General features: G+C 46.4%; 1 protein-coding gene across 1 annotated transcript in view; it reads left to right on the forward strand.

Annotated features, from left to right (window-relative positions):
• The first annotated feature begins 1318 nt into the window (after window positions 1-1318).
• RAD52 (RAD52 homolog, DNA repair protein) overlaps window positions 1319-16077 on the forward strand; it is a 110609-nt gene continuing 95850 nt past the window's right edge. The window contains exons 1-2 of the mRNA XM_068272890.1: window positions 1319-1514; window positions 11978-12061. Of these exons, the coding sequence (XP_068128991.1) occupies window positions 11996-12061 (66 nt within the window). The 5' untranslated portion in view covers window positions 1319-1514; window positions 11978-11995. The remainder of the gene's footprint in view (window positions 1515-11977; window positions 12062-16077) is intronic.

The following is a 16077-nucleotide window of genomic DNA, read 5'->3' on the forward strand; positions in this document are numbered from 1 at the left end:
ACGGAAAATTGGATCCTAACCTGACGGTAATTTTCCTTTCCAGATGTGTCCATGGCAGCACAGGGCTCCCTCCCTAGATTCGGTGATTCGATTACAGGGGGGGGGGGGGAGCTAAAGGGAGAAATTTATAGGATGGTCCTATAGGGGTCAAGTGGGTGGGGACTTAACCCGACTGTGCTGCCATGGACACATCTGGAAAGGAAAATTACCGTCAGGTTAGTATCCAATTTTCCGTAATCTGGCAGTGGCACCCATGTCCCCTCTACCTGTCCCTGCAAGGCTGGCTCCCCTGAGCCCCTTCCAACAGAGCGATCCATCCCTGCTCTGCTTTCAGGACCCCGCTTGCCCGCTGAGAGGGGGTGTGTCACTCCTGGCCCCGCCCCTTTTGCGATCCGAATCACTCATTTTGATGATTCGGATGATTCGATTCACAAAATAGATTCGGATCAAAGATCCGAATCGTTCATGATCCGGACACTAGTTACCAGTGGATAGCTGAGCACTGCACTCAAGCACAGTAGACAGGATGCTGTTACTGCTGTCCACCCAGTCAAGTCCTTGCTACCAAGATTTTGCCAGCAAACTCTATCTATTTCAGCCTAAAATTGTTCAAAAGATCGACCAGGCTGCCATGTTGTGGCATCAATTCTCTTCCAATTTTGTGCAGCCCGACGATTGCAACTTGCGTAAAATCAAAATGCGGTAATGGAAAAGTGCATTACGATTTACATGTAAATCACAGTGCACTAGCAATGGGCAAAACGTGGCGATCCAATTTTTTAAGAGCATCGTGGTTAGTGGAAAAGGGCCCCAAGATCCATCAGTTAATTACATAAATCGCTCATTACATTTAACACTTTAGAACTCCATGGAGAATTTTTAAACCTAGAATAAGTGGAGACAGAAATGTTTTTTATTAACTCTGTTGTCAATTATTTTTCCAGACCATCTTAATATGGATTAAAAAACTTTTAGATCCGTTTGCTTACGTGGGCGTTTTAGGGGTGAATGTTGCTTGCTATTACGTGGAATAGGGAGTAGAGTTTTGCGGTCGGAAAATCATCTTCCAATACTCTGGAGTACAAAGATGGCGGCGGCGGCCTCTATGTCAAGTTGCAAAATATGATAGGTAGCAAAATTTTTCACTACACCGGCTTCATAATTTACTGACTGTTCCCCCAATAAAATATGAATCTCTGAGAGAGATCAGCGGATTCCGCTAAACATGATCACTACGGAGATATACAACGCTCCCCATATGTCAGCAAGAGATAATGAATATCTCTAAAAAGACGCCTCACACTTCCACCGCGTATAACATCTACAGAGTATGAAGCCGCCGTCTGGTGGGTGGAGGCGGGACTCTCTCTACAAGCTGTAGCAGCGTTCGATTGGCAGGAGGGAAGGAACTCGAACAGAGCAGTCTTGCAGTGCCCTTATTGGCTGTCGGCGGTAGGCGGGAAGTTTGGGTGGAGAGAGGCGGTGCCGGTGTGTGGAGAGAGAGAAGGCTGCAGGTATGGGAATACCGGGGCTTTAGCTTATTCTGTTCCATTAGATTGGTTGAGTCTGGGGACGTCTTGTTATTGCTTAGTCTGTAGTGTCCTGTGGGTGATGGTGAGACAGTGTACATTTCTGATCATACAACGGTAGCAGTAGAGTATTGTACCGTTTAATTCCATTCAAAACTTGTTGATTATACAACAAGAGATTATTGCTTTTCATGTGGCAAGCGAAAGCCAACAGCTTGAGTTTTATTAGAAAATATTGTTTGGTTAGAGCAGCCTTCCTCAACCTTTGTACCCTGGAGAAACCCTGTAAATAAGTTTTGAATCCCAAGGAACCCCTACAAACATTTTATCTCTCAAGGAACCCCTGCATTTATTTTGCAAGAGGCATGGTCTTTAAAGGAGTCATCAGGCAATCCCCCTCCCCCCACTTACCCGGGGCTTCCTCCAGCCCCTTGCAATTGACACGCCACAGCTCCGCTCTCAGCTGCCGGTCCGGGGTCCCCGCCTGTGAAGAGGGCGACTTCCTCTAGTGCGCCTGCGTGAGCACCGCTGTTAATCAAGTCCGCGATGTACTGCGCAGGCGTTCTGTTCCTGTGCAGTACACCGCGGACAACGTGGGCTTAATTGACAGAGGCGCAGTAGAGACAACCTCGAGGTCGCCCTCTGCACTGACAAGGACCCTGAGCGGACGTCTGAGAGTGGAGCTGTGGCGTGGGACGTGTCAGCTGCAAGGCACTGGAGGAAGCCCTGGGTAAGTGGGGGGAGGGGGGGGCAGGGGTAGACCTGGTGTTGCCTGATGACTCCTTTAAAGAGAGTCTGAAGCGAGAATAGATCTCGCTTCAGACCTCATATATAGCAGGGGCACGTGTGCCCCTGCTAAAACGCCGCTATCCCGCGGCTTAACGGGGGTCCCTGTCCCCCCAAATCCCCCTCGTAATGCGGGGGAGCGCTTCCGCATTGGGGCAGGGCTAACTGCCGTGGCCCTGCCCCACGCGTGTCTGTCAGCGCGTATCTCCGCCTCTCCCCCGCCCCTCTCAGTCTTCCTTCACTGAGAGGGGCGGGGGAGAGGCGGCGATGTGCGTCTGATAGACGCGACTGGAGGCAAGGCTGCGGCCGTTAGCCCTTGCCTCCAGGAAGCAAAGTCCACGACCAACTTTGCGACCAACTTTTGCGGGGGGTGGGTTGGGGGTGAAGGGACCCCCGTTTAGCCGCGGGATAGCGGGGTTTTAGCAGGGGCACACGTGCCCCTGCTATATATGAGAGCTGAAGCGAGATTTAGTCTCGCTTCAGTGTCTCTTTAAAAGTAGGTGAGGCTTTTTATTTCACTACCCCTTATTACAATGCCACTTATTGTACTGTCTCCTTACCCTAGTGCGTTTCATGAATGTGGTTATTATTCTGACCCCCAATTTAGTGCTTATTTTTTCAGCACCCCAAGATAATGTGCTCTATTATACTCCCCCCCCCCCCCCCCGATGGGGAAAATGCCAAGGAACCCCTGCAGAGTAGTCCAGGAACCCTGGAGTTCCGGGGAACCCTGGTTGAGAAAGCCTGAGTTAGAGCCTATATTTATAATTATAGTAAACAGTGGCGGAGCTATGGGCCCTGGTGCAAGTTTTACATTGGGCACTCCCAAGCACTCTATACATGACTATTGATACAGCTCACCAAAACCTGCCAAATAAAACCACAGTACCAAAGTTGCAAGAAGGTGATGGGGAACAGCTAATTATTACTATTCAAAGCATCTATAGAAGTGGTTACCAGCACAGGACCAAACCTAATACTGTGGTTAAGGGTGGGCCCCGGTGTGGTCGCAACCTTTGCACCCCCTATTGCTACGCCACTGATAGTAAACCCATGTTGTGGTCAAAAAGCAAATACCTACGCAGAGGGAAGTCTTTGGATCTTATAAAGCAGTGATGGCTAACCTTGGCACTCCAGCTGTGGGGGAACTACAAGTCCCATGAGGCATTGCAATACTCTAACAGCTCTAAGCATAACTCGGGGAGGCAGAGGCATGATGGGATTTGTAGTTTTGTCACAGCTGGAGTGCCAAGTTTAGCTATCACTGCTATAAAGGCTTCTTGGGTCCTCCTCACTACTGTCCCCGTTATCATCAGGGACCCTCAGGAAGATCATGGCCATGCTCCTCTTCAAGCACTGGCATGCCTGCACAGTAGCAGGAGCCACTTGTGCACAAGTGGCTGTGGCTTACTCTGCAGGGGTGACTGGGGGGGGGGGGGGGGGGGGGGGGCGGGGCGGGCGGGAATGGAGTCCGCTAGTGGCAATGGGGCTCAGGAGGATTTTTATTTTTTTTAGGCCACCCTTTGTTGCTGGTGCCTTGCAACTTTAGCCCCGCTGATGCCCTTCTTCCACTGTATGTAGGTGCCCCCAATGAGTGCTGTGCCCCATTATTTATGGCTTGTCCTCATTCAAACAAGAGGGGAGGCTTCAGCAGGGCTGGCTAGTTTACTTTAGAGGTCTCAGCAGGAAACCTCATAGGGAAATTAAGCTAATGTGATTGGGTGGACAGCACCCTTTCGAACTGCTAGTTTTCCAATAGGTTGTAGTAAACTACTCTCACACTATTCGGCAAATCTCAAAGCTTTGTGCTGTAGAGGGTGGTGTGATTGAATTGGTCCCTATGAGGATTTCTGCTGGGTCCCCTTAAGTTGAATAACTGGTCCCTATGAGGATTTCTGCTGGGTCCCCTTAAGTTGAATAACTGGTCCCTATGAGGATTTCTGCTGGGTCCCCTTAAGTTGACTAGTGCCACTTCTGCTGCAATTAGGAGACCCAGTGCACTCCCGTTGCTGCTAAAGACGTGCCCCCCTCCCTGCCTCATGCACCCAAAGATGCGCCACCTACCTGCCTCCGGCAGTCACGCTGCCATCTTATAAAATAAAAACACTACCTGAATCCAGGTGTCTTCGGGAACCCTTCTGCCCCATTTTCACCACTTGCTGCTGCTTGTTTTTAAATTTATAAAATTAATTTACAAAGTTACATTTACATTACATTTATTTAATCTGGCTGTGACCCAGTTGGGACTTTGGCCCTCTTGCCACATTAAATCAAACATTATAAATTTTAAATAAAAAAAAAAGAAAAACCAGTGGGGTGTGATGGCATCTGGATTCAGGTAGTATCTTTTGTTTTTTTTATCCTTTCAAAACTCACAGGTTTGCTTTAATTCAAAACAGATTAGTGTAATGCTATCTATACACTATACAGTTTGTGGTACAACAGGTAAACAATATAAATGAGCTGGTATGATTGAGGAGAGCCAGCGAAAAAGCACCATAGGGAACAGTTCCCCAATCACAGCAACATCTACAACTTGATGCATTCTAATTGGCTGTGGGTGTATTATTTTTACAACCAATCTGAAACCTAGCAGTACAAGAGGGCCTTAAAGGACCACTATCGCAAAAAAAGTAGGCAGTTAAAATCTGACAGAACCGACAGGTTTTAGGCCAGTCCATCTCCTCATGGGGGATTCTCGGGGTTTCTTTGTTTTCAACAGCATTTCCTGAACAACAGTTGCAAAGTCTAGGTGGCTACACACCATACAATTTTTTTTTTAAATATCTGTTCAATTCAAGAATAGCAATCAATTTTTCTGACTGATATAACAATTCAAAAATCTGACCAATGTACCACACACCTATGTTCAATTTTTCCCCAATCATGAATAAGACAATTGAAAGCTCAGAAAAAAATGATTGGCATTGTACATCAAGTAATTGACAATCCATCACACACCATACAATTCTTGATAAAGTTGTTCTGAAATTTCCAACTTGTCCAATATCTAAAAATCTAAAAAAAAAATGGGAAATTCGTTTGGATTTACCAATCGAAAACAAAGAAAAGCTCTTGATTTTTCGGGACAACCGATCGTAATTATCAAATTGGATCTTTTAATTGTATAGTGTGTGTGGCCACCTTAACCGACAAAAAGTGTGAAAATTATTAGGGAGGCTGGCTGGTATCTTACGGTTTTGGCAGTTAAACTGCTGTTCTGGAAATGCTGTTGAAAACAAAGAAAAACCGGAGGCAGGGGTCACAGTTGTCGGCTTTCAAGAGGAACTGTCGCAAAAATCTTAAAATTTAAAACACATACAGATGAGTACATTTCTCCCAGAGTAAAATGAGCCAAAAATTACTTCTCTCCTAAGCCGCTGTCACTTACAGGAGGTAGTAGAAATCGGACATTACCGACAGGTAGGCCTGAACGATTTATCGTTTTTAGACCGAAATCGCGATCACGAAAATGACGATTCTGTGATCGCGAACGTGGCGATTTCTCACGATTTATAGACTGTGATCCAAGAAAAGCAAGTGTGGCACTCCTGACAATCCAGGAAAGTTCAGTGGGTTGAATGACACTGGGCCAAAACTTCTCGCACAGTCAATCACTTGCACTATACAAATTCAGCCACTGACGTGTGCCCTGTAAACGTAGTAGGAAGGAAGCATTGCATGAATTCACTGTAAACAAGAAGCAGATTCGGGCACCATCCGTCATTCAGCTCATTTATTAAAACAGCTTGTGCAATATGAGATGTCAAATGGATATCACCTGATTCTCATGACGATACTGTGCAGGATGGAGTGGAGGTGGGTGCTCAAGGTTGCAGAAGGGTCGGCGACGGCCGTTTCGCGTCCACCAGGACGCTTGGTCACGCACGTTGTGGAACGCAGCGTGACCAAGCGTCCTGGTGGACGCGAAACGGCCTTCGCCGACCCTTCTGCAACCCTGAGCACCCACCTCCACTCCATCCTGCACAGTATCGTCATGAGAATCAGGTGATATCCATTTGACATCTCATATTGCACAAGCTGTTTTAATAAATGAGCTGAATGACGGATGGTGCCCGAATCTGCTTCTTGTTTACAGTGATTTCTCACGATTTCCCCTCCTGCTGTGCAGCAGTGTACCATCTCAGGCCGGCAGTCTATCTCCCGCTTGCTGCTCCGTAGCGGCGACTTAGCGGCTCTCACTATCTCCTTCCTTGCGGCCACCTCCACCGCCTACGTCATCACCCTCCACCTTGCCAAGCACGTCATTGGCTGGGAGGGCGGGCGGCCGCAGCAGGCTCACTCTCTTTTTCGCTCCGCCCAGCCTAATACTTCATCAGCTGGGCGGGCGGCAAACTCCGCCCACAGGCTCTCGCTCTGTTTCCCTCCGCCTAGCCTAGCGCGTTATCAGCTGGGCGGGCGGCAGTACAGTCAGGCAAGAGTTTGTACATCAGTTAGATCATGCTGACACCCTGTATGTGCTTCATCCACTCTGTGTGTATGCAAGATGATGTGTGCTCGGCAGTGTGGGCACTGTGCATTTGAGCTGAGGTGACTGAGCTGGACTGTGTATACAGTAAAGTATATCACAGTCCAGCTCAGTCACCTCAGCTCAAATGCACAGTGCCCACACTGCCCAGCACACATCATCTTGCATACACACAGAATATGATATATATATATATATATATATATATATATATATATATATATATATATATATATATATATATATATATATATATATATATATATATATATATATTATTATATTTGTGGTTCTGTTGTGTTAGGGCCTGCCGCCTGTAGTCTTGCGGCAATCACGTTGTGATCACGCGTTCCCTAATCTCCACCTTTTTTCCTCTAGTCTCTTACCTTAAATTTACATAATGCAGTAAGGTTTACGAACATGACAGCCAATGACATTATACTACCAATTTGATAGTATGATGTTATTTTCTGTCACTGCATGTTTGTAAATGTTACTGTGTACATTGTGAATTTAGTGCTAAAGCTGGATTTGAAGAAAATCGTGAATCGAATCGAAATCGCAATTTTTGACAGAAATCGTGCGATTCAATCTTTTCCTAAAATCGTTAAGGCCTACCGACAGGTTTTGGGCTAGTCCATCTCTCCATAGGGGATTCTCATCATGGCCTTTATTCTTTATAAAGACATTCCCTGAAAAGGATTAATACAAAGATGCTGGCCAGCCTCCCTGCTCGCTATACAGTATTTTGGCAGTTGGACGGAGCAACTGCCATTTACTAAGTGCTTTTAAAAATAAAGAGAACCCTGAGAACCCCCCCATATGAGAAGATGGGCTGGTCCAAAATCTGTCAGTAATGTCAGATTTCTATTTCTTATTGTAAGTGGCAGGAACATAGGAGAAAAGTAATTTATGGCTCATTTTACTCTGGAAGAAATGTACTTGCAGATTTCAGGTGCAGAAAAAAAACTGACATATTACGCAATTTGTCAGTTTTCTCTATTAATTACATTAATAATTCTCTATTAATTACATTAGCTGCTATAAAGTGTAGGAAACTGAAAGAGAAGTGTGAGCCCTGTGTGAGAATCCCCCATGAGGAGATGGACTTGCCCAAAACCTGTCGGTTCTGTCAGATTTTAACTGCCTACTTTTTTCGCGATTGTGGTCCTTTAATGGAATTTTCCTATGGACTTTCGCAATTGCTAACCTCAACCGTACTAGTGCCTAGATATTACTTTTCTACCTGGTCTGACGCCAGTATTGTGACAGTAGATATTAGCCAAGATTTCACTTAATAGAGAATTTGTGTGCATCAAACCAAGTAACACCTGACAAATCTGGCTTTGCAAATTTGGCCTAATTGGCTACTCGCGAGACATAGCGCATGCCAAAGTTTGCAGGGTTAAAACCAATACCGCAAAGCGGTTGACCTGCGGGAATTAGTTCATGGGAATTAGTTCATGCTACATTTGCACTATCCAGGAGCGCAACGTGGAGGCTTCCCAATGCTCCCATACAACCGGGGTGCCGCGGGGTCCCAAGCTCTCTCACTGCCTGAAAACCACAGCGGCATCCCGGAGGGGAAGGTGCAGGCGACCCCCCCCCCCAAGCGTGGCAGCGCCGGGAAGAGCCGCCCGCACCTGCCTCCCAAAATTTAAAAACAGGCACTTACCTTAATGTCCATTGCGTTCTGCTACATGAGCGCGACTTTGGAGCAAACACATGAGGAAGGAGTTAAGCATGGGCCACTCCAAGCTATGGAGCTCAGAGCTGGCTTTCACACAAAACTCCAAGGGGGGGAGGGGGGGGGGAGGAGGAGGACAGGCAGCTCGCTCCAGGGCTCTCACCTCCTAGAACAGTGATGGCTAACCTTGGCACTCCAGCTGTGGTGGAACTACAAGTCCCATGAGGCATTGCAATACTGTGATAGCTCTGAGGAAGACTCGGGAAGGCCGAGGCATGGTGGGGTTTGTAGTTTTGTCACAGCTGGAGTGCCAAGGTTAGCCATCACTGTCCTAGAACAAGCCATCCACCATCCGCCTCCAAAGGGGGATAGAAATGAAACACTACACTTTATAGAGAATTGATGTGTGCATCAAACCAAGTAACACCTGACAAATCTGGCTTTGCAAATTTGGCCTAATTGGCTACTCACGAGACATAGCTCATGCAAATATGCATTTGCATACCAAAGTTTGCAGGGTTAAAACCAATACTGCAAAGCGCAGGGCAACCGCTTTGCGGTATTGGTTTTCCTAATTCCTGCTTAAAGGTCAGGTGTGAGCTCCAAATAAACCCAGATCTATTTACCTGGGGCTTCCTCCAGCCCCTGGCAGCCTATCTGTCCCTCGCCACAGTTCTAGTGTCCCAGGATCCCCTCTGTTACAAATGCCGACCTCACCAGGACGGTATCTTCTGTGTGTGAGCGCGTCTGCACTGCTTGTGATCATGCTCACGTGGCCTGGAGCATTCTGCGCAGGTGTAGAAGTACTGCGCCTGTGCAGAACACTCCAGACCCTGCGATCGTGAGTGGCCGTGCGCAGGTGCAGAAGTTACCAACTTGGCGAGGTTGGCATCTGCAACGGAGGGAATCTCAGGACACCGGAGCTGCGGCAAGGGACATTAAGGCTGCCAGGGGCTGGAGGATGCCCCAGGTAAATAAACCAGTTCGCACCTGTCTTTTCTAAGTGTAAATGAAGCAAAATAAAGTGAAAACATATGCTTACCTCAGCAATAGGAATCATTTGGATAGTCCTGACGCTTCTCAAACCATCCGGTTGTCCCATCATTCCAGCTCTAGGTTCCTCTAGCCAAATAGGCTTGGTGCTCGTGGAACAAACATACTGCAAATTGGTCAAACCAGTTGTGGGCCAAATTTTATGCAACTGTGGTCCAGAGGTTGACATGTATGTTCTAAACCTAATTGAAGCAGTCTATTGATTTCAGTAGGCTTGTGGGAAACCATAGCAAATCACTACACGTGGAAACAGCCTTAAAGGGAACCTAAACTGAGAGGGATATGGATGTTTCATTTAAACAATACCAGTTGCCTGGCAGTACTGTTGATCTCTTTGACAGCAGTAGTGGCTGAATCACTCACCTGAAACAAGCATTCAGCTAATCCAGTCTGACTTCAGTTAGGGCTCGTTTCCACTATCGCGAATCTGCATGCGTCCAACGCATGCAGATTCGCACATGTAATGCAAGTGGATGGGCCTGTTTCCACTGTAGCGTTGTTGAGGTGCGTTTTTTTCAGCGGTAAAAAAACGCACAAAAGAGCCAACGAATTCGCCTGCGAGTGGAATGCATGCGAATCGCCGCTAATGTATTTAATAGGAAATTCGCATGCGGCTATGGTATGCGAATTTTCATGCGAATTCGCATGCGAATTCGCATAGGTACCAATGTAATTCAAACAGGCAGTGACATGGTTAATTTCGCATATACCCTCACCTATGCGAATTCGCATGCGAATTCGCGGCAAAAAACGCGCAAAAAATCGCATCCGCATGCTAATTCATGGAATTTCAACAGCGGTGGAATCCAGGCGATTCTGCACCGCAATAGTGGAAACGAGCCCTTAGAGAACCTGGTCTGCATACTTGTTCAGGGGCTGTGGCTAAAAGTATTAGAGACACTGGATCAGCAGGAGAGTCAGACAACTGGTATTATTTTAAAAGGAAAAATCCATATCCTTCTCATTTTAGGTTCCCTTTAATTTGCCATTAATATTTTCAGTATGTAGGGCTAAACTAAAAACCACTGAATTTTTCTTAACCTCCTGAGCGGTATGGACGAGCTCAGCTCGTCCATCACCGCCGGAGGCTGCCGCTCAGGCCCTGCTGGGACGATTTTCTTCAAATAAAAAGCAGCACACGCAGCCGGCACTTTGCCAGCCGCGTGTGCTGCCTGATCGCCGCCGCTCTGCGGCGATCCGCCGCGAGCAGCGGCGAAAGAGGGTCCCCCCAGCCGCCCGAGCCCTGCGCAGCCGGACCAATCAGTTCCGGCCAGCGCTAAGGGCTGGATCGGAGGCGGCTGACGTCAGGACGTCGGCTGACGTCCATGACGTCACTCCGCTCGTCGCCATGGCGACGAGGAAAGCCAAACAAGGAAGGCTGCTCATTGCGGCCTTCCTTGTTTATTCTGGGCGCCGGAGGCGATCGGAAGAACGCCTCCGGAGCGCCCTCTAGTGGGCTTTCATGCAGCCAACTTTCAGTTGGCTGCATGAAATAGTTTTTTTTTAATTAAAAAAAAACCCTCCCGCAGCCTCCCTGGCGATCTCAATAGAACGCCGGGGAGGTTAAAGGGAACCTGAACTGACCTGAAAAACACATTTCTGAACCTACATTGGGCTTCCTCCAGCCCTTCACTCAAAGTCCGAGAGGTCCCTTTGTGTCCCTGCCATGCAATCATCTCCAGTGCGCTCCCATCCACAGGAGTGTTCTGCTCATGCGTTTTCGAAAGAGTGAACTGTGCATGTGCAGAGCACTCCCGATGGTGGGAGCGCGGAGCCGCCAGCAGGAGAATGGAGGGGGACCCAGAGGATGCAGAGGGACCTCACGGACTACAGGAGTAGAGGAAGCCCCAGGTAAGTTCAGAAATTAGTTTTTCAGTTCAGGCTCCCTTTAATAAAGTTGGAATCTCTTTTTAAAGGGATACCAAGGTTGACATGATGAGATAGACGTGCATATGTACATTGCCAAGCACACAAAAAGCTATGTTATTTATTTATTTTTTCTTCATGAAAGAGATAAACCTCAGGAATGCAACTGACAGTTTCCGACCAGTCAGACATAGTCATACTATAGTTTAACCCTCGCTGCTCTCAGAAGCCATGGCTGAAAATAGCTTCTGAGAACAGGAAAGAGATGATAAAGGGTCATCGGTTCATAGATTTTAGCTCTGGCATACTTCAGTCATTGAGCAGAGACTTTGAAACAGTAAAAACTTAAGTAGATTTAAATATAAATGAAAACTGTGGGATATCTTAAAAAAATAAATCATTTTAGGAGAATGATGATAGATAAAATTGTTTATCTCATCAGTTTTTCACCTCTTTACTCTAAAGAAGTTCGGCATCAGGCAGCAAAGTACAGTACTAAAGAGTCTGAATACTTTCCAATTGCAGTGTTTGTCTCATTACTTTTTCCCTTTCTGTGCCTATTGTTAGGGCTGAACAGAGGTAACGATGTCTGTGGGTCAGAAGCCGGGGCAGACTGGATCTGGTGGAAATGGATCTGCATCATTTGGGCAGGTAACTGAATGACATCATTTGGTGGGCACACACACACACACACACTCTCACTCACTCACTCACTCACTCACTCACTCACTCACTCACTCACTCACTCACTCACTCACTCACTCACTCACTCACTCACTCACACACACACACACACACACACACACACACGTGGCCTCCTGGCTATACATGTATTTCTCCCATTCATCAGCTGGGACACCCTCTGGAGGATTGGTCCCTGCCCAATCCTGGGGAAACACAAGAACAAGTATAAAAGCTCCCGCCCTCCCTTCATCCTCAGTTTTATTTGTGTTTCTGCCCGAGGAACACACGGACATGCAGCTCCCATTTGTTATTTTTATATCCTCACCGGAGGGTGAGTGTTTTAATCCGGCGGTTGTACCTGTGTTTGCGGGGTGAGTCTCAGGAGGAAGGAGAGAGTCCCTGTAGCGCAGGCTGCCGCCATCACTGCTGAACGCCCACGGGTGGAATTGGGCTGTTCAGCTTCCGCCTTCCTCCTGCGCGAGCCACTTCCTTTGGATTTATTGGCCGGCGCGCTTAGGTCACTTCCGGTGACGTCAGAGGAGGCGGACCGGAAGGCGCAAGGAAGTTCCTCATTTAAGCGCTTCTGGGGCGTGCGGGCGGCGGCAAGATGGAGGGACAGAATCGGAATGCTGCTGCCACCGCCGCCGCTACCACCGCTGCCACTGTTCCAGCAACAGGTCAAGGCACTTCTGTTCCCACTGCCTCCTCGAAGGCTGCAGCTTCTGACACTAAGCCTCAGCAGACGGATGGTGTGGTAAGTGGGAGAGTACTCTCCCTTTCATACTTCCAGTTGATCTATTATGATGAGTTTTTTTTTTTTTTTTTTTTTTTTTTTTTTAAACAATTTTTATTTGGTTTTTGACATGACACTTGACCTTAAGCAGAAGTGATAACCATAATAACATTTGTTATATCACAAGGTTTCATGTACATGTCCTCTAGTGTCCTCCCTCCCTCCCCCCCCCCCCTCTCCACCCCCCACCCTTGGTCACACTGTGTCACTAGGTTAATTGCGTACTGTACTGATGTCAATATAAATTCCTCCACTGTATTTGTTGTCACTGACATCCCACTACTTTGAGGATTCCCAGAGTTCCACTTAAGTCTTCCAGGCAGTACCAAGAAGTTAGTACAAAGTCTCTCATTAGAGTTGTGATTTGCTGATGCGAGAATTGGTTGAGCACAAAGTTCCTCCAGATTTTAAAAAAGTTTTTAGTTTTCAGTTCTTTGGCCTGGAGAGTAGCTAGGTGCTCCATATTGAAAATGTAAAGAAGTTCCTTGTGCACTGAAAGGATGTCCGGGGGTGTAGATTCTAGCCACTTACACATAATGGATCTTCTCGCGGCTATCATGATGATATGATATAGGTTAGATGGAGGGCTAACGGTGGAGTTTGCTGGGGATCTATAGTAGTTGAAAAGCGATAACATATATGTTTTATCCAGCTTTTTCTTGCACATTTTGTTTGCATATTTGAAAACCTTATCCCAAAACGTTTAAATTTTCGAACAAGACCACATGCAGTGATAGAGGTCAGCATTTTTAAGTGCACATTTTGGGCATTGAGGGATATACCCACTGGGTGGTGTTTTGTACTTAATGTTAAAAGCGTATTTACCTCTATGTATAAATAAGTGGGAAGCTCTCCATTTCTCATCTGTAATTACTTTTCTAACCACCATATTCCCTTCTAGGATTCGATCTCCTACGTTTTGTTCCTGTAAGATATCATCCCATTTCCTCATTGCATTAGTGGCTATCTTTTGACTGTCTATCTCTCTGATTGCCAAGTAGAAATCAGCTAGTGATCTTTCAGCTACTCCTGGTTTTAAGATATGATCAAAGTTTGTAGGTAAGATAATAGGGGTCTGTGTACGTAGGTTTCTGCTCACTAGTGAGCGAATTTGTGTATATGGCAGAAAATCTCCAGAGTGCAAATTATACTTTGCTCTTAGCTCAGCAAAAGATAGCCACCTCCCTTCTTGTATGTTAAACATATTTCCTAAATTTTGTAGGCCTCTGTCGTCCCATTTAGCAAACTGTTTTTGTTGTATGCTAGCAGGAAAGTTGGGGTTGCCCCAGATTGGTAGGTACTTGGATATTTTGTAGGGGAGTTTACACTTTTTCCTAACTGCCTTCCAGGTTGCAGCAGTGTCTCTAAAGATTATGTTATTCCTTAGTCTAGGAGGAAGCTGTTTCAGGCTCGCGTGAAGAATTCCTGTGAGAGACCAGGGGAGTGCCTGTTCCTGTTCCAGGTTTGTGTTTGAGTAGTGTTCCTTTGTAGTTACCCAATCGTGGGAGTGGCGGAGCAAGGAAGCTAAATTATAGTCTCTTATGGAAGGGAGATTTAAACCTCCCAAAATTTTGGGGAGAGACAATTTGGGTCTGGCTACCCTCGATTTTTTCCCATGCCAAATAAATTTGGTCCAGGCTGTGTTGATGTCGTTAATGTCTTTATGTTTAAGAAGAAGCGGGAGCGTCTGAAGGGGGTATAGTAGTTTGCCCATGGAAACCATTTTTATTAAAGCTACCCTCCCTGCAAAGCCCAAAGGGAGATTATGCCATCTTTCCAGTTGGGCTTTGATGTTGCGAATTAAAGGGGTGTGGTTAAGATTATATAATTGGGTAGGATCCCTGGCGATGTTTATCCCCAAGTATTTGATGACGTGGGGATTTAATTTAACTCCCAGTTGCATCCAGCTAGCCGTATCCGCCTTAGTTGACAGTGGTAACAGTTCACTTTTGCTTTGATTGATTACAAATCCAGAGCATGAACCCACCTCTCTAATAGTGTCTAATGCTATTGGGACTTGGGTATTCGGGTCAGATAGGAATAGTAAAATGTCATCAGCAAACATTGCCTGTTGGACCAACCTTTCCCCTATTTTTATCCCTTCGAGTCTTTTCCGCAGAAGAATGGCCAGTGGTTCCAGGGCTAAATTAAAGAGCAGTGGAGACAATGGGCAGCCCTGCCTTGTGCCTCTCTTCAAATTTATGTATTTAGACAAAAAACCTGGCAATGCCACTTGGGCCCTTGGTCTCAAGTACATGGCTTTTAAGGCATTCATAAAGTGGCCCTGGAACCCCTGGGTTCTTAAAACTTCAAATAACCAGTCCCATTCTATTTGGTCAAAAGCCTTTTCCGCGTCTATGCTGAGTAAGGCTGCTGTTTTATGGGTCAGGGGATAGGCCCTCACCTGTTCGAGGACAGTGATTACCTTTCTGATATTCGTTACCCCCGAACGTTGTCTCGTAAAGCCTACCTGGTCTGGATGTATTAACCTTGGCATAATATCCGCTAGGCGATTAGCTAATATTTTGGATAAAAGTTTAACGTCCAGATCAATCAGGGAGATAGGACGAAAGGAGCCTACTTCTTCAGTGTCCCTTCCCTCTTTGGGAATTACCTTGATATGTGCTAAGTGTCCTGTTGACGGGAATTCCCCTTTTGAAAGGATTTTATTAAAAACTTGGACCAGAATAGGTGATACTTCTTCTTTAAGGATTTTAAAATACTCGGAGGAAAGGCCATCGGGTCCCGGGGCCTTCCCCAGTGCAAGAGAGGTAATGGCAGTTTTTACCTCATGAAGGGTGACATCTGCATTTAATAGTTCTAGCTCATCCTCTGTTAATTTTTTAAGTGGTATTTTTTGTAGTAGTTTGTGAATCTCTGTTAGTGGGGGGGATTTAGAAGAATACAGTTGCTGGTAGTAATCAGCAAAAGTGTCACACACTTCTGCCGGATGGTGTACAAGCACTCCCCTTTTGTCTCTCACTAGTATGGGCTTACGATTTGATAGGGTTTTTTTTGCCAAGGAGGCCAAAAGTCTGCCAATTTTCTCTCCATGTTTGTAGTATTGAAGCTGCCGAAATGGTCTATTTGCTTCCTCCCTGACTCTAAGCCATGTGTCACAATTTAGTTTACTAGCTATCCATGCCTTTCTATTTGTAACCGACGGATCTTTCCTATATTTAGTGTATGC

This window comes from Hyperolius riggenbachi, chromosome 3 (genome assembly GCF_040937935.1).
Source record: "Hyperolius riggenbachi isolate aHypRig1 chromosome 3, aHypRig1.pri, whole genome shotgun sequence".
NCBI classification, from domain to species: domain Eukaryota; kingdom Metazoa; phylum Chordata; class Amphibia; order Anura; family Hyperoliidae; genus Hyperolius; species Hyperolius riggenbachi.